The sequence below is a fragment of the Schistocerca gregaria genome, chromosome 3 (genome assembly GCF_023897955.1).
Source record: "Schistocerca gregaria isolate iqSchGreg1 chromosome 3, iqSchGreg1.2, whole genome shotgun sequence".
Lineage (NCBI taxonomy): Eukaryota > Metazoa > Arthropoda > Insecta > Orthoptera > Acrididae > Schistocerca > Schistocerca gregaria.
Window position 1 is genome coordinate 513,199,779 of NC_064922.1, and position 22,813 is coordinate 513,222,591.

General features: G+C 46.1%; 2 protein-coding genes across 4 annotated transcripts in view; both read left to right on the top strand.

Moving 5' to 3' along the window:
- LOC126355444 (collagen alpha-1(I) chain-like) overlaps window positions 1-6,198 on the top strand; it is a 35,723-nt gene extending 29,525 nt beyond the window's left edge. Inside the window, exon 2 of the mRNA XM_050005752.1 lies at window positions 5,946-6,198. Coding sequence (XP_049861709.1) covers window positions 5,946-6,198 — 253 coding nt within the window. The remainder of the gene's footprint in view (window positions 1-5,945) is intronic.
- Window positions 1-22,612, top strand: part of LOC126354362 (uncharacterized) — a 136,034-nt gene extending 113,422 nt beyond the window's left edge. Inside the window, exons 1-4 of one of the 3 annotated variants that reach the window (XM_050003942.1) lie at window positions 6,060-6,554; window positions 7,585-9,010; window positions 9,419-9,496; window positions 19,794-22,612. In XM_050003942.1, the coding sequence (XP_049859899.1) occupies window positions 6,489-6,554; window positions 7,585-9,010; window positions 9,419-9,496; window positions 19,794-20,497 (2,274 nt within the window). In that variant the 5' untranslated portion in view covers window positions 6,060-6,488 and the 3' untranslated portion in view covers window positions 20,498-22,612. Of the gene's footprint in view, window positions 1-6,059; window positions 6,555-7,584; window positions 9,011-9,418; window positions 9,497-19,793 lie in introns of those variants that run through there. The other 2 variants (XM_050003943.1, XM_050003944.1) reach the window with 2 other exon arrangements.
- Window positions 22,613-22,813: the final 201 nt, after the last annotated feature.

Here is a 22,813-nt window from a genome sequence, read left to right on the forward strand (position 1 = left end):
TGCTGTGAAGCAGTTTCATGTTCTCATTCTTCTAGTTCTTCTAGCGTTTTTTTCACAAAGCCTGGAAAACTTGGATCGGGCACTGACATACGTGAATTGAGAGTTCGAAGCCATAGAAACATTGCAAATAAATGAAAACACTCACTAAGCCTAAAAATAAAACGACATTTCGTTGATAAGTAAACATCTGACGTAGGGCAAATAGAAACACTTACGGTGTCGTGGGGTCAATAATGGCACCAGCCAAACTTTACAGCTGTGCACTGAGAAAGAGAACAACTCGACAATGCTGCTAGTTCGCCAGGAGGTTCACTATCAACTGTCGAGAAGGCATGTAGAAGGGCCAACAATAGAATGACCAACAGACGAAATGGCACGTCTGTACAGTTTGGTTGGTATAAAAAAGGACCCCATAACTCCGTTTGAGGGTTAAGTCGGGTGAATGGACGGGTCACTCTGTTCGCCTGATATCCACTCGTTCCAAGAGCTCCCCCACCTGCAATGTGTCATTCGCCCCTGAAAAGAAGCGTCTGGGGAAGGAACAGTGTCACAATCATCTTGAACACCTGAGTGTCCCGTGTTCCAAGATCTGAAGACCAATACGCCCACACAACATTATGCCTCCCCAAAAACCATGAAGTTCGATAATGTCGCTAGGGTAATCACATGTTGCCACCTCTCGCCATATCACGGTACGTCCAGCATTGCCGAACATTATCGTGGTGCAAGTGATTCGATGTGGGGAGGCATAATGTTCCATGAGCGTCTTTGAACACGGTACACTGACCGTTAAACATTATTCCGACACTGTTCTAATTCCCCATGTTTACTGGTTCGTTCGTCCCTAACTTCATTTCTATGGAAGACAATGCGCGACCGCATAGAACGCGGGCCGTTGTGGCCGAGCGGTTCTAGGCGCTTCAGTCTGGAACCGCGCTACTGTTACAGTCGCAGGTTCGAATCCCGACTCGGCATGGATGTGTGTGATGTCCTTAGGACGGTTAGGTTTAAATAGTTGTAAGTCTAGGGGACTGATGACCTCAGATGTTAAGTCCCATAGTGCTCAGAGCCACTTGAACCATGTGCGTCGAAGAGCGTACTAGAGCAGCTATTGGAACGAGTGGATATTCGGCGAATAGACTCATCTGCCAGTTCCTCCGGCTTAATTACCATGCAGTACTTCTGGCGTGCGCTGTGGAGACACATTGAAACACTTCCACCCCCACCAGCGACCACCTAGCAGGTGTCAACAGCTAAAGTGGAGAAACGGTCACAAGAACTTAACCGCAGCATAGCAGCGCGTTACAAAACGTACATTGCCGTCACTGGTGATCACACACCCCATTAAGAACCATGTACTGCCTTTTGTAATGTCTAGAGAACCATCATGAATCCTGGGGAGGTTTGGGTAGTTACTGTCTTTCGATATGTCACATTCCTGTTCGTCTGATTGCCTATTTGTTTGAGTTACCTTCTGTACTACAATGTTTTTTTTTTTTTTAATGTATCGTCCAAGTTTCGAAGTATGTTACTTGCCAGTGAAACACTACGCGAAAGTTTCATTCGTCCTTCAGTTCTGAACACCGGTGTATTTGTCACATTATTCAAAAGTGAAAAGGACCGCGGAAGTCTGCTTGTGAATTTACGACGCTCAGAGGCCATGTTATCAGCGCTCTCAGCAGAAGTTAATACTAGCGTAATGGAGTGATACACAACACGATATCGGGGGTTGCTATCCAGTCTGGAATACCGCTATATTTGCACAGAGCCCTACACCGAGCAGTCAGAAGAATTAAACGGAACCGTTAACCGGTGAATCATCGGAGTCTAACGTCCAGAAGTATTAGTGAACGGCTCGTGACTTTTTGGGGAAGATACATGTGGGAGAAATGCGTTGCTGAGTACCATTTTTTGAACTTGAAGTGTATTTGAGTTGGTGTTATGGGAATATAAGTTCGACAAGAGAATGTTGAGCAGATCTCACCATCTCACCAACATATTTGCCCATATGAATCATTGCACCCAAGACAAACTTCCTGAGCGTATGTACCAGATGACACCCATCCATGCCAAATACACATTTCGCAGTGCTGATATCCTCTAGAGAAGATCCGTTATACTATTCTAGGGCTTGCCCGAAAACTGTGGTAATTTTCCGACTGTAACAGCGTAAATAGCCAAAGTAATACGCCTTATATGATCTTTTACATGATAATTATTGGGCTGAATGAACTCCACAACATATTTATATTTGGACGAAATGACAACATAAAAGCAATTCCAGTTCGAGAAGCTAGTTCAGAGAAAGTGAGTACCGCGTTGAGCGTCTCTTGTAGACGCTAGAAGTCATGTCTGAGCTCGCACTGTAAGGTTAACATTTTAATTCCGACCGATCGTACGAAGTGGGCTCGGACACTTCGAACGCATTGTCTTATTGTTGTGCTTAAAACTGATGGTACCCTCCCGAACTAGTACATATTGAGGCTTCACTTCGAGCACAGCAAATTTAAGTTTATTTACAGTTTTGAAAGTTGCAGACTGCTGTCTGGATAACATAAAATGTGCATGTGATATTCTTTCCTTAATTTGTATCCTTCGTGATTAGCGGCGCACTTATACCAACAAGTAAATAAGCGCACAACTCCAGAGATAGTATGATTATTTTATGCGCTTAATATTTTAGAAGTGTACGTAAAGTCGTTGCGAGAGGTACGCACAAAACTTGCAGCGGAAATTTTACTTATTTACTTGGCGGGTGAGCTGACAAAAAAATTCTTAAAATTGCCCCTTTTTTTCGCAAAACGCAATGCTCATAACACCGTAAACTACTAATTGTTTATTTGACTTCATTGATTCTGCTAACGTAAATACCGATAGTTTCAATTAATCCATTTCAAAACTATAAATTTTAAGGTCGCCGTTGAATCAGCTAAAGAAAGGACTCGTTCTATTTACAGTCGGGAGTGTAGGGTTCCGAAACGGCAGGATGGCTGCGACGAGATAATAAAATCGATAGGACTGTGACAGAAACATTTCCGCAACTTTTTATTTTTCCCTTGGGATCGTGTAATGTTGCAGGGATGAAAATGACGTGGTCATAGGAAAGACACTGAAAATTAATAGTATTTGCTTTGTCGTAGTAAGTGAGAGTTAGGCATTGTTGAGATAAACTGTACCATTGTCTGTCTTGCATGAGAGATCACTGGCTTGTCACGTGCCTGACAATGCCGGGGTCCAGACAAAAGGGTTTGCTCGGCAGCATTGTTCGTGGCTTTCTTAACACGAACATTCGGATTACAGATATCTTTTTTTTTCGGGAAGTTTTTATTTGACTGGACGTATGAAACACTGCTGTATTAATAAGTAAAAGCGCATTTCATACGTTAATAGACGCGCATGCTCTGATGAAAATTGAATATACTTCATTCACTGTAAATTTGTGGGATTGCTCGAGGAGAATACGTTTCAGTCCGAAGGAGAGTTTAGTTTGTGTGAAACGTAGTCGGAAAATCTACATTAATTATGATACTCCCTGTATACAGCTGTCTATATTCCCTATATACCGCTGTCTTTAATTTTAGAAATAAAATTAACTGTACATTGAGCGAGGCTACTTCAGGTGGGGGAGGAGGGAGTTTCAATGGTCATCTACGTTTGGGTTACTAGTGTGTTCTTTCCTTCACTAATAAGCCGAAGGACACACACCGCTTCATTTTGCATGATTTCGTAGCGCTGCTATGTAAGATTTCAGTCAAACTTAGTTCGACACGGAATCAATTAAAACTTTTAATCATTCCTCCATAGACCACTACGAATTGTAATCATCCCACCGAAACAGTGAATCTACTAAAAATGTGTTTTCAACTATTTGGCCCCCTCATCCCCCCCCCCCCCCCCTCTCTCTCTCTCTCTCTCTCTCTCTCTCCAGAGACAGCGTTATTTACAATCAATATGAAATTACAGAATTTATGTATTATTTTGGAAAATCAGAAACTACGACAGCGAAGTTATAGAAACTTAAATTACCTCACAACCAGCGTGTAAAATTTTCGTAAATAATAATTAAAAAAATCCGCATTCTATTTTAAAACTCGGCCTCGTGAGTGAAGTTACTGTTCTGTCGAAACGTCGCTTCGAAGAGGATTAATGAGGTGAAATATAATCTTCGTAGAACTGAATGAATATAACGAAAGGGGTACTGACATCACTTGTAAATATGCCAGGTTATGAATAGCTTAATTTTAATACTTTCCTGAACGATGATGACTTAAATTAAGATCGCGCGTTTAACCAGTATTTAAAGTTGCACACAAAGTATTTACGTGTATTTGGTTCTTCGCTTTATTATTATGGTACGAAAATTGTGTTTTTATTTTACTTCGCGTTATTAACTGTCATTCTTTAACTAGTAGCATGTGATAGTTTATAAATGGGTGGTGATACATAGTTGAAAAGTGTGGCTATTAACTTTCATTAAAATTACTATACAATTGCGTTTATAGCGCTCTAGAAACGCTTTACAACTGCGTGGGTGTAAGCTGCTTCTGTAGTATTTAATTCGTGAAGTGACTTTTACAGTTTGATGCTTGTGGCTGCTTTTTTTCCGAATAAATTGATTTGCGCAGGGTGACGAATTACAGAACGAACACACGGAGTCACTACTAATGAGCTTCTCATCGCCGTTCTGTGGTCGAATTTTTCAAACGCAAAACTGGTCATAGTAATCCATTAAATAAACAGTTCAAAGCTAATGCATGGCCGGATATCTATTTAACTGTTAAGTCTGTCTGTAAAGCAGAGAATTTAGGGAGCGGTGTGTATAGGCAGGTCTTCACGTACACTGTTCCTCCTATCTCACAACGAAACTGTGATATATACGTGGAGAGAGAATGGCACTTCATATTTACGAACCAAAGCGTTGCACTACCAATGTCGGACAGTTTTTTACATTAGGCCCACGTAAAAAATAAATAGCAGGTAATTGACCCAGCTGTACCACAGTCTGCGGTCCGTAATAAACCATGACCCATATCATTCAACACAGTAGTAATTGCATGCATTAGAAGCTCTTAGAAATGGAGTGATTATACTGCTATGGCAAACGGTTCAAAATATATGAACGAAAATGGATTTCCAACATTACAGTTCTGTATATAGTGCGAATTATTATTAAATATTGCGAAGCTGTAGAATATCTTCATATCGCTAAAAAAAAAAAAATTAAAAAAGAGTTTTAAGTCGACGGCACATTCAAGCAGACGCTATTACTTATTCGCCACCGGCCGGGAACAGGTAGTTCCGTGGCAGTACAGCCCCTCTCCGCGGTCTCCCCAGCTCCCGAGCAACAATGGCAGAACCTGCCAGACGGGGGGCAGAAACCGCTGCAACTGACACTAGTTAACAGGTTGTCTAGTCCACTCTGCGTGGCTGGCCGTTACAGGCGCCACGCAATTATAGACGGTGGAGAGAAGGCCGATTTTCCAGAATCGGCTTTTCGGTTCCAAACCACCCCCGTCTCCCGCCAATGCGTGGCGTTTGAGTGAAGATGATTGTTCTGCTTCGTGAGTTTGTGCAATTAATAGTAGGCTCAGAGATGTTTCGGTTGTCAATATAGAACTTACATTTAATTCCGTATTTAAAAAGACTCATGTAAATCACCGTCTGCAGCGTTATGGACCAAGCGTCAAGCGTGGCCCCACGTGTAGAGGAAATTGGCCAGCCCTTCTCCTCTTCTACCTCCCCCTCGGCGCTCCCCTCCATAGCCATCAAGCGGTCTGTAACAGAGCGCGTAGGGCGAAATATAGCACGCTGGTAAAGTAAGCCTCCACGAGTGGAAGTAATGTTCGACAAAGTCATTGCGAGTAATGAAATGATTTACCGGCGCGTAGTGCGTATGTAGAAGCCATTTTTCGCCCTCGCATTGCTTGTTTCAAGAAAATTTTCAGTCCTAGTACGGGAGCGAGCGCCGTGCCCGGCGCCGCGGAAGGATACGGCGCGCCAGCCAATGGCAGCGCGCGCCGGGTGGTGGGGATTTGGCGGGAGAGCGCGCTTGGTGGTGGGGGCCGCGAACTTCTCTCCGGCGCAGACACTACTACGGCTCAGTCGTGCCGGCGCTTGGACGGAGATAGTGTTTCCATCGTACGCTGGACGCAGTTCTATTTCGGGTTCCGTGTGAGCGTCTGTGAGCAGCCACAGTAGTGCGGGGATTTGCCGGCGCAAGAGAACTGTCGTACGGCCACTGTTCTTCGTGAGATGCATTTTACTACATCGATCGCTGGCGACGAATTGGCTAGTTTCAGATTTTGCTGTGTTATGCTTCGCGTATCGACCAGCCGTCGGAAAAGTTCGTGTGTACGAGTGTTACACTGCTGAGACTTGAGACTGAAAGAGAGTGTTCTGTGGTCATCGGAGACTGTTTCTTCAGTGACTGTTCGCGGCGAGTGACTCGTTGGTGATTGTCTATAGTGTGCTACGACGACGCTGCCGAGATGAACACCTTGGATATGCCCATGAGCTACGTGCCCGCGCTGGACGAGCAGGACGCTGTCGGCAAGGTATGCGCGCCTGCGCTGCTACCTGTTGTGTGGACGCCGAACGCGCTCCGCTTGCCGGCCGGCGACGCGGGCGAGCGGGCCGCGTTTGACGTGGCAAACCCGCGCTGGCCGGCTGAATGCTGTCGCGTCTTCCCTCTACCGTCTTCTCACAAATCTATGCCTTGCCCGCGGCTGTACTGTGGAGATTATGCGTTACGGTCACGGAACGTTATCGTATTCGTGCTCTGTCCGACACTTGGGATGTTACTTGTCTCGCTTTCCGAGTTTGCAGATTGATAATTATGCGAAATAATTCGAGAGTTTAACTCCTCTTGCTCGGGTGTTTGTACGTTTAGAATTTAGTTCGTGCTGGATCTGACTTCTGAACACCTGTACAAGAGTCATAGGTAATGCTCTGTGTAGTAACGATGCTGCTACATGTGACATGTGGATGTTATTGTTGATCAATTTCACTACCGAAGCGGTCATTCTCAGTACTCTGACTTCAGCTTTTCTCCTTGGGAAGGACATGTCACATCACGGATACGTCAGTGTTGTGTGTATAGTAGGGTTCCCTGCATGATGCCCTTACAATCGTTGGCTCGGCAAACATGTTAAACATTACTAATGGGTTCGATATATACTCTTGTCAGTTCTTTGACTTTCTTTTTATTTGGGCAGTCACAACAGCAATTCTTAACTATAATTTCGTAATATGATTGCCACCGGCGTCTGTTCTAAATATGCTTGGTTTCTAACACTGTTAAGTGTGTGTCTCTTAAACGTCGACGGCATTCATAATCGCAATTACCTGCAGACATCACAATGCAATAGTGCGTCTGTTAAATAGTAACACCTCATTTTGGAATGCGTATGTTCACTACATTGTAGCTAATAGACAGTATTGACGCTGCAGTCGATAAACACAGTCTTTCTCATTACTTAAGTCACGAACTTGACAGTTTTTCATTCTTCGAAGTGTGCATGTGTGCGTGAGTTGATGCGGACGCGCTAGTTTTCAAGTTTTTATTTGGTTGCCCATCTCTTGCAGGATGCGGGGATGGAGACCCTGCCGGTGGATCTGATGGCTCTGATTGACGACTGTTCCGCCGACTGGGCGAACGATGATAGCGAAGACCTACTCGCAGCACTGGGAGGCGAATCTTTCGAGCAGGCGTTGGAGGAGGGAGTGACACTGTTGGATGGCGGCTGCGGCCTGATCGAAGAGGACGTGATGGACTTCGTGGCCGAAGAGATAGCGGCGGCTCCGTGCGCGGATGTCGAGTCGGAAGCTCAGCCGGCCGAGACGGCTGACGGCGCGTCGTCTCAGCCCACGACGCCTCGCAAGCACGTCGATCCACTCTTGAATCCGGCCTTCTTGTCTCCGTTCTCGTTATGTTCCATAAAGTACGCAGACAAGGCGGCCTGCCACCCGGGCGAAAACATCTGGAAGAAGTTCGAGTTCCCCACGGACGTGGCGAGGGATGAGAGTCCACTGGTGGACTTGAAGGAATACGCGAAGAAGTTTCAGAAGGGCATCCCGCATATAGACTGGGACGCTGAACTGGCGTACTACGAGCCCGCGGCAGAGAAGTCGTCGAAGCGGAAGGGCGTCAAAGAAGAGCGCGATATTATGTGGAGTCTGCCGCAGTATGACTTGGCTTACCGTCCGTTGCCGATGCTGACCCCGGCGCAGCTGCGGCGGAAGCTGATGGAAGAGGACTCTCCGACGCGGCTCGGCGCCGCCGACGCCGCCGTGGCTGTCACCCCTGACAACAGCCTGCTGCTGGCCAACCGATCCACCACTGTGCCGGCCGCGTCCGCCATGAAGTCTCGGCCGATGCGCAGCCTCCTCAACACCAAGCAACAGCAGCAGCACGTCGTCAAGACCAGCTCTCGAAGCCTGTTGCTGCCCACTGCGAGAACGAAGGTGCAGGCGGCAGCAGGTGCCGCAGCAACGCATGCTGTTGTCAAACAGAAGGCTCCGGCGACGACGACCTGCGATCCGGTTCCACCTGCGGAAACGTCAGTTGAGATCAAGGCAAGTCGATTGACGGGTCCGGAGGGCGGGCCCGTTACATCGAGCCGTCCGGAGACTCCGCAGTCTATAACAGAGTCCGAAGACGAAGCACCTGTCTTCCGGCACAATACTATAGACACGATATTCACCTCGTCTATGTGCGACCCGTCTTCGTCGACAGTGTACCTGACGCCGAGCGATTCCAGTGGCAGTCCGAAGTCTACAATCGGCGATGAAGACGATGATGATGATGACGACGACGAGGACGAAGAAGAAGAGGAGGAGGAAGAAGAAGAAGATTATGAACATCAGAACTTGAGATCTCCACCGGAATCTGTGATTAGGGAGGAGAGACCTGCACGGACAGTTTTGCCCTACATTAGTGATCACAGTTACCATCTCAGCAAGAGCAACGTACGGATAGACGGCCTCGGCGTGCAGACTCCATCGGATTCTGGTGAGTTGACTTACTTTACTAATTCAGCTGTCATAGCTTATTAGCTCTGATGTTGGGGCAAGAGGGTTCGGGTAAGAGTCGTTGTCTTTGTCCAGTGACGTAATGTCAGTGTCTGCTGTTGTCACTCCTTCGTGCGTAATTTGTTTGGTCGTGAGTTTGCGAAATCAGTAAATGTCATACTAAAAACATGCTTATGGTGACAGATGTATAGCTTAGCCTTTCAAAAAATCTCTAATAACATCGTCGCATGTTTGTGTGTCACTGGTCAAAGCCGACGACTCGTACCGAACATTCCTCCAGCTCCCTCATGTTTACGCCCACAGTGGCGTTTGTCATATTCGTGATTTTTTTAACCGCGTTCAAATTATTCATTCACTTACTAGTGTCTTGTTGCATTCATTGAATTAGGACGTCCATTACAATCGGAAGATGAGTGGGATAACGATTTGTATAACCGAACCTCAGGCTACGCGAGTTCGGATTCTGGTGAGTTGAATTTTTTTTACTCGTTCTAGAACTGTCGTTGCTTGTTAGCTCTGGTGAGTTTAATTTTACTCGTTCCAGAACTTTGTTGTGTTTACGCCCACTTTTAAATTGGGCCGCATTAGTGACTTCTCGGCGCGATATATTTACTCAGGTATTATTAAATCTTACCGTATTCAGTGAGTGAAGGCATCCATCGTTATTTAAAAACGGGTGGGCGCAAGTTTTCATTGTTCCGCCGAGCGTCAGGCCCAGCGAGTTCAGGGCCGAAAGTTTTACGACCCTGAGAAAAAGCGCGGGAAAATTGCGCGGGAGACCGGTCATAGCTTATGCTGGTTTCGGGGCCGCGACATGGTGGGGCCTCCCCACCACGGAGGGCTCCCCTGCTCCTCCGGCGAGTCAGCTCCCCTTCGCCGGCGTCTGCCCGCGTTCCATCGCTGCTGCGGGGATGCCGCTACGGCTCGCCGGTTTGGGGGTTTAAATTCAGAAACCGGTTCCGCCTCTTTAAAGCTTAAACTCTGCTGGCTTCGCTTGTGGCATGCACGATGTGGTTGAAAGAACTTGGCCATTGCTCATTCTTACCCTGATAGCGATTCAATTGTTCTTTCTGGTTCCAGTTAGTAGCAGGTGCGATACTTAGTTACGTTACAGGGTTAGCTGGTGTGCATTGTTAGTAAGCAGTACGCACAGCCTGTTGTGACTGGGTGTGATACGTTGCGAATGTTTGGGGCGCCCCCACGGCGGGGCACGTGTCCATGTGGGTGGGTCGCCGGCCGGCCTCTCATTCATTCGTGTTGACGCTTGCGGCTGCTCGCGTCATGTCGCCCGGCTGGCCGCACTGATTGGCGCTGACGTCACGGCTCTAGGCCAATGGGTCACTTAGCCTACACGCATGCACGAAAATTGTTTCTCACTTATCGGACAGGTCTCACCAGAGTTACGTAGCATGTCAGCGGCTTTAGTTTACTGCTCACCCTTGCCATTTCGTAGTAGAGTAATTTTTTTGTATGAAACTTTCATCCATTACGGATGTAGAACATTGCTATTGAGATGAATAAAGGTTTTCACAGATTACTGCAACGATTCGCTTTTTGTAATCCTTCATTTTCTTTTCTCAATTTTTACTTACCATTGCCAGTTCCGTAGCGGCTAGCGATTTATCATTAGATGATACATATTTATTGCATGTATGGGACATAGCTGGGGGCTTGTGTGGCTGTGACAAGATGGGGAAACGATGCATACATAGCAGTGCAGCACATTTTACCACAGCTACACTGCCACCACAACGCTCCATACATGCAATATGTTCCGTCTGATGATCAGTCGCCAGGCGATTGGAAACCAGCCATGGCAAATAAAAAGATAAATACATTTAACTACAACAGGCGACTGGTTGCAGTAATTTTTGGAAATCTTTATCTATGTTTAGATTAACTCCCCAGGATCCAAATACGTTTTTACAGTCGACTAGGTTATATTTTTACGTTTGGTAATGTTACTTTGGCGTCGATATGTAGACGCGGTAATAATAGTATGTAATGCCATTTGAGGTTGTTGATGTATCATATTCCGAAAGGCGGTTAACAGTCGGCGGATGAAATTACTGCATTTATTAGTATTTGGCCCGCATGACGCTGAAACCTATCAAAATCTTCTTTAACATACCACTTCTAAGATGTCTGAATTTCTGCTAGAGTGCTTTACGTTTTTTTCTCAAAGCTGGAACTTAGTTATAAGATATGTAAAAATTCGATGACAGTGTAATACGGGTGTTAGTGGGCATAGAAGAATTCCAGGCAAGACGGTCAGTGCTTGAATCTGGTCAGACACTATGCTAGAGTAACACGTGAGTTTCAGATATGCCCGTCGCTACTGTTGTTGGTGGGTATGTTACTTACGTTACATTGTTTTGGCGTAAAAAGATGACTAAATCGCTTGACTTTTTTGAGTGGATACGTCTAAATATTTTCTTAAAACGCACAGTGGTTGTAGTTTAGATTGGAGCTCTGTTCTCATTTTGTGTCCATTCAACGTATTTCTCCAACGTAATAGTAATTTCAAAGTTTTGGGCCTCTGCTACGTACATAGTTCGTGCATGATTTTTCTTTCCAGTAATTTCGTTTAGGTATTTTAGCCATGGAATTTGGTCCTGTATTACGCACTGTAAAAGATCCTGTCTTGAAGGATGGAAATCCCACAAAACAGTTAAATCAGGGTATAGCACAGTAGCTGACTCGCGGGAGGAGCAGGGGAGCCCGCCGAATGATGAATACATTCGTTAGCAGGGTTCACAACCAACAGCAATGTGCCACGGCCTAAGAGCTCCAAGCAGTGAAAAATGGGTTACAAATAGAAGCCATTGTTAAAGGATGTTTGGCTGTGGCTTTTGTTTGTAAACTTCGTAGTAGTTTGCCACCAGTCAGTTTCAGTGTAGTAAATCATCTGACATACTTAAATATTGACAGTGCAGGACAGGTTGAATCTGAATTTACGAATTGGCCTATATAACACTGGAAAATACCTTTCATAAAAATGTTGACGTTGTACTACCATGGGAGTCCGCAGTAACTTTACGAGAGGGGAAGCTGGCGAGACCCCGAAATAGCCATATAAACCAGTTGTTAAAGTCACAGGTTAACCGCTTTAAGTGAACTAAATACTATATCCACTCAATATGAGTAAAAACTATGCAGAGGGGAGCAAGTGCCTCCATTCTATCTGCACTGTTGCTTTCACCATATCTCAGTTGCAGTTTTTCGAAAGATCCGTCAAATAACTCTATTACAAATAGTATATGCAGGTGGTGTGGTATAGCTTCCATGGATGTTGCAAACTGTGTTATGCTATGTACAGCTGTATCGATACATTTTATTAGGGACACTTGATTTTAGATTAGACCATCATCGGGCCCAAAAACCATGTCATCTGTGTAATTGGAATAAGTTATCAGGTGTACATTGTTATGTCACTTCATAGTAGCTGCTTAGACGTGACCTTGTATGCCCATTCAACCTCACAGGCGTTTGTCACAACGTGTACCATCTTAAATTGGCGTAAGAGGTTTCTGTCGCCCAGGTGATGGTCAAATCCTAGACCGAAGTCGATCTTCCTTTGTAATAAAATCTACCGATACGGGTGTGTATAACATAATGCAGTACTAAATGTTGAGGTTACGCGGGCGTCGTGTGTGTGTGGGAGGGGGGAGGGTAGGGATTGCTTGGTGCGTTTCCGTATAGCTCGCCTGTACACGTGTCAGTTGGTAGGCGGCGGGCCGGCACGGGATTCCGTGGTGTGTGGCTGAAGCGTGCGCAGACGTAGACGCACAGTGGATTTCGGCGGAGGGAGGGGAAGGGGGTGTCTCGCCGGCGGGCATCGATTTTAGCGGCGGCGGCGTCGTCGCGGCTACTGGCGTAGTGGCCGCGACCTTGCGCCGGCGAGCACGGGGTCGCCGACCCCTGCAGAGTCGCGAGGCGCACCTGCCTCTTCCGTCAGCCCGCCTCACAGCAAACTCTGTGACCACTCCGGCTCCCGCCTACGTTCCTTCAGGATGGCACAGTGGGTTGATAGCTAACATGGAGAATACGTAGTGAAGGTGCATGGTGCGTTCCAGTCACATAGCGCTCTCTCTCTCTCTCTCTCTCTCTCTCTCTCTCTCTCTCTCTCTCTGGTTCTCTCGTTTCCGTAGCGACCACAGACATTAGGAGTTTCTATTCCGGTCAAGGTCAACGAGGCTGTCAAGATGTGTGCTGATTATGACTCGCACATCCGCTTTCATCGTAATTCTTGGTATAACTTGACTGCTAAGCTTAGTTCATTCGTTAGGAATCGTGCTTCCTGCTATTGCTTCACGGAAGAAAGTGGGTCTGGGGTAATTTTGTTCGCCTTCTGTGTCGCTATGTTGACGTAGTGTCAGCAAAGTAGTCAGCTATGACACGAATTCGAGGGTCGTAGCCATCTTCCAGGCTTTTCCTTCTGTCTTTTCGGACCCCCTTTTACTGCAGCAACTCGACGTCGCATGGACCCAAGCCGGCGGAAGTCCTCTGAGAAATATTGAGCCATGCAGCCTCTAGCCGTCTGTATTTGCCAAAGTGTTGCCGGTGGAAGATTGTGTGCAGGAACTAACATTTTAGAATGTCTCATAAATGATACATTGGATTCATGTCGGGGCCATGCGGATAGCCAAATAATTCACTGGAATTGTCCAGAATGTTCAAACCTATCGCGAACAGTTGTGGCCCAAAGACTTGGCGCAATGTAAACTATAAAGATTCCATCATTTTGTGGGAACATGGCGTCAGTTTATGGGTGCAAATAGTCTTAAAGTGGCCAGACATCCAGAGGGCGCAATCCATTTCATGTAAACACAGCCCGCACCATTATGGATCCACGACCAGCTTGCGCAGTGCCTTGCTGTCAACCTGGGTCCATGACTTTCTGGGGTTTGCGCCGATTCGGGAGTCTGCCATTAGCACTTACTAAGTAAAATCGGGATTTATCTGACGAGGCCATGGTTTTCCATTCAAGGGACCAGCGCGTGTAGTCATTCGCCCTGGAGAGGCGCTGCAGGCGATGTCATGCTGTTAGCAAAGGAAGGCGCGTCGGTCGTTCTCTCAGACAGCCCGTTAACGCCAAATTTCGGCACACTGTCCTAATGGATATATTCGGCGTTCTTCCTACACTGGATTTCTGCGTGTTTCTTGTCGATTAGTGCTGACAACTTTGGCGAGAACGTCGCTGCTCTCAGTCGTTAAAGTGAAGGCCGTCGGCCACTGCGTTGCCCGTGTAATTTTGTATTCTTTGCACACTCTTCACACTATTGATCTCCGTACTCATTTTCGAAATAGAATGTACTATGTGCCTAGCTCTTGATTCCGCGTTGAAAGCCTATTAATTCTCGTCGCGCGGCCATAATCACGTCGGGAACCTTTCCACACGAATCACCTGAGTTCAGATAACTGCGTCAATGCTCTGGCCCTTCATACCTTGTCTGAGCGATATTGCCACCATCTGAATAAAGGTGCATATCGCTATCCCATGGCTCACCTTAGTGTATGTTGGCAATAGGTTCCTGCCAAATAGTCATCTGTGCCACGAATTGTGGCGTCGTGGGCATCTTCTAGCAATTTCCCTTCACGCTGCTCATCGGACAGATACTGTGTTATGAGATGAAAGTACTTCATTCGATGTTTCATAACATGTTCTATACAGTCTTGGTCTATGTACATTCCGGCTTAATATAGTAGATAATGCATCCTGCAGTTCTCATGTGGGCGCAACTGTCAAGTCCGTTCACTGATAGTGGTTGCACCTTCATCGATAATCTATGTCTACATAAGACAGTCTTCTCCTTACGTAAGTGTAGATACATCGTGCCAGTCGTAAAAGATTGCCAGTCGTAAAAGATTAGCATATCAGGTGAAGGGCTGCTCTCGTCAGTTTTTCAGCTTGCTTCATCTTCCTTGACACGGTATTGGGGCTTCCTTGGACACACACACACACACACACACACACACACACACACACACACACACACACACACACACGTCGGCCCTGTTTCTCCGCTACTGGTAGTGCTGGTCCCCCGAAAAAGTTGTTGGGGTCAGCGGAAAAGTTTTGACGGCTTGAGCAACATGCTTACGGAATGAAAGCGCGTGGCAAGCAACCGCCTGCGTGCCGCGGAGATTAGTCCAGTCAGTGGCTGGAACGCTGGGTGTGGTCGCAGTTTCTTGGAGTCCATGATTTCTTCCATCTTCGTGATTTTCGTTGTGGATGTAGTCTAAAGCGAGTGGGAAGTACCTTCTCCTAGTGCTAGGGGCCAGCCACGGTGGCCGAGCGGTTCTAGGCGCTTCAGTCCGGAACCGCGCGACTGCTACGGTCGCTGGTTCGAATCCTGCCTCGGGCATGGATGTGTGTGGTGTCCTTAGGTTAGTTAGGGATAAGTAGTTCTAAGTTCTAGGGGACTGATGACCACATATGTTAAGCCCCATAGTGCTCAGAGCCATTTGATCCAGAGGCATCAGTAATGAGGAATGTGTGAGTCGTTTAGCGACAGTGATGTTCAAAACTGAAATCTGAATTTCACATGCCCATTCGGTAGAGTGTTCGCAAATTAGTGTAATATATTTGTTTCACCGTACGTACAAAACGGGACCGTATAACACGAGTCGAGCAGCGAGTCGTCGGGGCTGCGTGCTTGGTGGTACCTGTCAGGCCAGGCCAGAGCTGCCGCTGGTGGAGTACTGGCGTTTTAGCGTTTTACTGCCCATGTTAATACGTAACGACAAAAAAATTTGTAGTAGACCAATTTCGTACCGGTCTATGAAATGGGTTTGAAATTCAGTTTTTAAATCCATTTTACCTGTCACGGGAACCGAAACAGTCTACCGTCGATATTGAGCGCCGGTTATAAATGACGTCATCAGCATTGTTTTGGGCTGACTCTAGCTTCACGATGCACAACCGAAATTGCAAATATCTCCTGAAAAACCAGAAAAAATGCGACAGGCGACGCTCAGGAGACACCCTGTACAACCAAAGTTGCTAAATAATCCACGAGATAATGTCCGTTCAGAGATTCTGTTAAGTGCTCAGTGTCTTTTAGTTTGAAGGTCTGCCGGCTGTAGGTGTGCCACACCAATCCTAGGTTTTTTCGCTAATCTGCTTGTCATAGCTGGGGATTAAGCGCGGCCCAGAATACATGACCTTCACATAATTGTCGCAGTAGTTGGTGGCTTACAAAATACTCCCACTACCTCGTTCAGACTCCTTGTACCATCCAGTTTTCGCCTTCGCATTCTGCCCATTAAGCTGGATTTGTAATAATTAGGTGCACGAAGGGTGAGTTGTTGTTACACCTACGTAAGCGGTTACTCCGCTGTAGCTCTGTGCTGATCGCCGGCGTGGACCGCGGGCTGCGAGTGTGTCGGCTCTCGGGGCGTGGCGGCAGTTGGGCGTGGCAGGGGTGGCCCTGTCTGAGGCTGCGGCCGGCGCCGCCCCCGCACTCCGCCGGGACGAACATCCCCTTTAACCCGGCCCCTCCGCCGGCTGCGTAGCAATGGCGCGCGCTGCGGCCAGTTCGCAGAAATTTGACGGCGCCTTTAAAGCCGCGCGCTCTCGGCACACCACCACGCCCGTTCGTGGTCTCGGTTTTGACCCTTGTCTCACAGTCTGTGTTACTAATTAACTCTATAGCTCTCCTGTATTACACTGTGTCTTCTTACGGTTCATCGTATTGGGCTCCTAGCAGAGTAGTAAACGGCGCAAGAATAGAAAAGCAGATTGTACGTATTTTGCTTGCAGATACGTTTCGTTGTCAAGATCACACTGTCGTCTTTGCGTGGCAGTATCGTTCCATGTCGTTTAAACCCCATAAAATAGCTCCGCCTGTGGTGTGATTCTGTAGCGAGTAACTTACGATGTCTATCATGACTGGTACTTACGAAGAAAGGAAATATTGCACTCACAACTTCCTCGAAGTCTGAAACTAGTATGGACTTGGCGGGGTTAATGCTTGCCCAAAGAGTTGGAATACCGTAATCAAATAACGAGCGATTAAAGTTTCACGGCTTATGGTTTACCTGTGTCAGCAGTCGTACTCAAGTCTGAGGGGTGTCCTGATCTGGAGGTGGTAACCCGAATTAAAAGGTCCGACCATGTTCACCGCCAGTTTCCATGCAGTAGCCTCTAAACGAAGCTATTGCACATTGTAAGGCTTGCTAAATGGGAAAGGATTTGTTTCGTTCGCGGCCTACGGTGCGGGGGTGTCGGGCCGACTTACGGTCTTGTCCCTTGAAGCAGAGGGAGCAGTGGCGAGGCGGTGTGGTGTCGCAGCGGCCGGAATGTGTGCCAGACGGCGGGCAGCGGCCGTATCGATCCGTCTGGAGCAGCAGCCGACACTGCCGCAGTCGCCGCCGGCCACGCCCCGCTTCCTCTCTCTCTCTCTCTCTCTCTCTCTCTTTCTCTCTCTCTCTCTCTCTCTCTCTCTCTCTCTTTTTTCCCCTCCCCCCCCCCTCTCCACCAGAGCGCGGACCTTCAAGTCTACTATGGCTGCACCCGATGAGGCTGCGTGTTCGGGCTCTAATAATTGTTACAGCAGGGTCTACAGTGGTCGAGAGCATGCATAACTCACCAGGACAAACACAACTAGCCCGGTTACGCCCCACTATGCTGTGTTGCCTTGCGGCAGTTGCAGGAATATTCACTTCGGTTTCGATCAAAATTATGCTACGGCACCTAACTGCACTCTTAGCGATATTTTTTAAAATGGTTAATTTTTCACTACTTCTCCATTCTCGAAATTTTTCATCGGTCTCGGTCTAGAATTTTACATGATCCAGCACCACGTCATCGTGGAAGCATTCCAGTAGTCTGTCAAATATTAAAAAAAAATGTTGCTTTGCCGACGGTTTCTCCTGACGCTTATCTGTGGCGAGGGCAACGTTTAAAATTGGACGGGATGAATGTACACATTTGCTACGGGACCTTCAGCAGAATGTAACCTTGATACCAAGTGTAGTGGGATGAGTATATCGCATATCTTGCCGCGGCATCATTTAGTATTCGTTCTGAATCCATTTCGATATTTCTGCATTTTTCGTCGTTGTTAGCACAGGTTGATTATTGTGGTTATATCTTAGCATCATCGTTCATCCCCAAGGAGTAGTAATATGAGGATAACGTATAACTTTTAAGTTTGGAGTGGGAACAAAGTGGCTGGCATGAAGTATCCACTATATGGGAAGGCTTTATTTTCATTTGAAAAGAACAAGTTATAAATCAGAAACAAAAGAGCGGAGATGTTGGATATCCAATCACGAAAAGATCTCAACTTTATCCCTTTACTATATGTGCACTTTCATGGGACAAGCAACGAGGTGGTTGGTTTCATCAGAATCCATTGAAATCCAAAGGCACTGACCGATATTCAGTGGCAATTACAGCCTCCTGTAGCTACCAGAGAATAGTGCTTTGCATACTTTCAGACATGGCTAAAAGTAAATGTATTATTGCAGGTAAGGTCCCCAAGATATAAGCGATAATCGTTACCTCTGACAGTGGACAGTCTTAATTAAAATTACTAGACAGTGCTTACGGTACGTATATGCAGAGGGTAACTCTCATATTTATTTGGAATTCTTCAGTCCTCTGACATGTTTCTCCAACAATGTAGTGTGCACTACTGATTGTCTTTGTTCACAAAGTGCTGAGCTATGGGTCCTAGTTCTGAAACGTCAAGAAATTTGTCGGTCAGCGTCCTCGAGTTCGCTAACGTTTTCGGTCTGGCCGCTGACAACATAGGCGGTCTAAAAATACAGTACCTCTGTTCAACAATACAGTATCTGTGGAAATTGTAGTCATTTCAAAGTGAGTGTCGTGTTGTGCCAAAATTGAAAGCAGCGTAACAAAATTACGGATCCTTACATTCATGCCGCCACATCGAACTGACGGGCAGTCTCAGGCGCCTTGCCACGTTCTCGCGGCTCCCCAGTCGGAGGTTAGTCCTCCCTCGTGTGTGTGTGTGTGTGTGTGTGTGTGTGTGTGTGTGTGTGTGTGTGTGTGTGTGTGTGTGTGTTGTCCTTAGCGTAAGTTAGTTTCCGTTAAAGTAATGTGTGTGTCTAGGGACCTATGAGCTCAGCAGTGCCATTGGAACTTCCACAGATTTCCTCTTCGAACTCGAGTGCCTATACGTCGGGAGTCGGTGTGGCAGTGGAGTAGCTAACAGCCCGAGGCACTATACTTAAGTGCTCCCCCCTCCTTTCCCACAATCACACTTGGTGATAGAATATACTGAATTTACAATAATAAAAATTCTGTTGACCTCTGAGAGCATTTGGCGCCCCTCTGCAACTGGCATCCTGGAGCATGATGCCTCCCCTCACTATTATTTTAGAATATTTTGGATCGAACTGGATCTTGACAGATACCTTACGTGTGTTCAATTATTCAAAGTGACAGTCAGAGGCGCATTATTTTGCCGCCAACCTGTTTCAACCCGCGATGGGGTCATCTTCAGGGCAATTTACACCATTTGGTCGCTCGCTGGTGTCGTCACCAGCGAGCGAAGATGACCCCATCGCAGGTTGAAACCGGTTGGTGGCAAAATAATGCGCTTGTGACTATCATTTTGAATAATTTATTATAAGTAAATTAATCGCTGTTACCTCAACACAACTTTGTTGGAGAAATAACCTTAAGTGTGTAACTACACAAGTGGTTGGCTTGAAAATGTTAAGATTGTGACGACCGTGGCAGGTGCAGTAGATTCAGTTGATAGCGGCGCACGCCTTGTCTTTTACAGAGGAGGAGATCGACGTGGTGTCGGTGGGCGGCGACAAGGGGACCGCTCGACTTCCCAACAACCCTAGCGCGCGCGACCGGCGCCAGATCCAGATGAAGGTGGCCACGGCCATCCACCGCCAGAGCCGCCACGACGCGGCGGACTCGTCCTCGGCCTCCAGGAAGCGGCAGGCAGCGCCGACGACCGGCAGGAGCAGCAGCTCCGTGAAGCGCGCGCGCAACGCGACGGCGCCGCTGGTGCTGGGCCGCGGTAAAGGCAAGGGTAAGGCGTTCGGCGCCGGCAGGGGCCGCCGGAGGGCCAACGCGGACGAGGAGCCCGATCCGTGCGAGAAGCGCTCCATGCACAACAGCATGGAGCGCCAGCGCCGCATAGACCTGCGCAACCTGGTGGAGCGCCTGCGAACCGTCGTGCCCGCCACAGAGAACAACAAGCGCGCCGCCAAGGTGGTCATCCTGCGCGAGGCGGCCAAGTTCTGCCGCGAGATGGCGGCCACCATCGACAGCCAGGAAGTGGAGCTGCGATCTCTGCGCTCCCAGCAGACCGGCCTGCAGCGGACGCTGTCGTCGCTGCGGACCGAGCTGGCCGTCATCAGGATGCGGGACGAGCAGGGTAGCTGCTTCGGCAACGACTACTTCACTGTCGAGGAGATAAAACACGAGCCTGTAGAAGTGGACGAAGACTTCCGGGAGTACAGCGGGTTTTAATCTCGCCGCGTCGGCTTGTGGGAGACACTAATTTTAATAACTTCAGTACAGACTCGCAGCTGTGGGGTATCTGATTTGTAGCACTCGACACGAATCGGTGCTACGGGCTTCGGAGTCACTGACGCTGCACGCTTGTGGTTAGGACCGACGCGCAGGTCCCGAGACTGCTAGATTTTTGTGGATTGTGGCCACTCGGTAATACTGCATTCGCTCAGAATATAAAAAAATATGCTTGTAAGATAGCAGTTATTTTTTTTTATGCGACACTAGGGGTGGCTTCTGTTAAAACTTTGTGCCGAAATAGCACACGGACCTCGTTCTGCATGCTTACTCCGAAAGGACTCTCTTGCTGCTTCGTAGTTTCCCACGTGAGGTGGGAATGCGTAGTGTAAGATCGGATACAATTTGGCATTTACGTTAGTTCAGTGTAAAATACAATGTAAATTGATTATAAATGTGTGTACATATAATTGCGAGAGAGAGGTATCGGGTTATGTGGGCTGATTAACTGTGTTCTGTAGTGAGGATGGATGAGAACTTCTTAATTTCCTTCTTTCATTCCTAGTTTAGAGTGTCGATCCTCACTCGCGTAACTTACCTCGTGGCCATAAACACTTTGTGAGTGCACAAAGCTTAGCAGAAGTGATCGTGTTCAGATGACTGTTTAACATAAAATCAGTGCCCTTTTCCTTCTTCGTACTACTGGAGTACACTAATTAGCCTGTAACATGCTAAAAGCCAAAGCCTTTTTGCTCAGTTTCCATTTCTCGTAGGAGTAGTGTATAGCTGTAATTTCCTTTGTACAAACCTAGCATTCATTGAGTGCCTTTGAGACTGTTTAATGTTTGGGTTGTAAGAAAGACTAAAAGCTTCTCTTCAGCTTTAGTTCTTTTCTGTTTATCAATGCAATTAATTTTAGCTCTTTAGAGGATAGGCTTTGTATTCTACACATATTGTAATTTTTTGTAGATTGATATATGTTAAATAAACTAGTACATGTCAAGGTAGGGTTGTACCTGATATTCATATTAAGATTGTTACTGTGTGATGTGTGCAGTTGCTAGGGCTTTCACCCCTGTTATTTTGTTCTTGTTGATAAAGTTTTTTCGTAATTTTGTAGCACTTGCGGAATTTTGTAAGCAGTTTAGACAGCTAGTTGTATACTGTACTGATTGGGTAAACTTACTGCTTATTGTACGTGTTACCATTAAAATTTTTCATATTTGGCATATGATGATAGTGTCTTGCTATAATGTCTGATAAGATTTTTATATTTTGTTTATAAAATGAAGATTTTTAAAGTAAATATAAAACACAGACTTGTTATGTTTGTGAAGTAGATAGTTTTTGATTTTTTTTCTTTTGAATGCACAAATTGGAAACACAACTCTTCCCTATAGTTTGAATCTTACAGTGCAGATCAGAAAATCCTTTTATGTATTTGTTAGGAGGTGCATAGGTGCTACAACATCCACCAGGCAGGAATTTTCCAAATTTATTGTCAATGCTTCAGAGAGTAAGCATCAAAGCTTGAGATGCCATTAGTTAATCCTGACATCAAGTAATATTTGATACAAATTCATACGTTGTTCAGTATTTTTATTGTAGTTTACAGGAAGACGTTAGAGCTGTAGTTAAGGATTATCCATGCGTGCCTTAATTTTATTTGTATTTTGTACCAGTGGCAGAGTTAATGAGTGTTTTTAAAGGTGTAATTTGTATCTGCACATTTAATGAGTTTGGGATTATGATGTGGCAATAAGTTGATATTTCCTGTGGCATGAGAAGTTTTCATTTTTCTCCTAAAAATCGACTTATATGAGAACTTAAATTATATCTAACATTGATTTCTGATTGAGCTAACTGTTTCTGCTTAGTTGTCAGTACATGGAAATTAACAAAATTGGATTTATTATAAATTTTTGTAATTGTGGTCACTTTGTAAATGATTAGAGGTGCATTATGTATCATACTTTCAAATAGTACTTAATGTTCTTACATTTGTACTTAAATACTTTTTTATTAGAAATGTTGAATTGAATTGATTCCTTAAAAGTATTTGTCTTAAAGCTTGGTTGTAGTTCCTTTGTGTTTAATATATTAATCACAAAAACATTTGACTCGTGGTATCCTTTCTAAATCAAATTGATAACACTTTTAATTAATTTGAACCTGCTCATAAACTTTTGTTCCATGACATTGATAAATCCATGGAAAGATACTCACAAAATTAATGAAATCAGTGCTATTTGCAGAATCAAAATATTTGAAGGAAGTCTGATATTATGTGCTATCACAAGACATGTAGCTGGAATT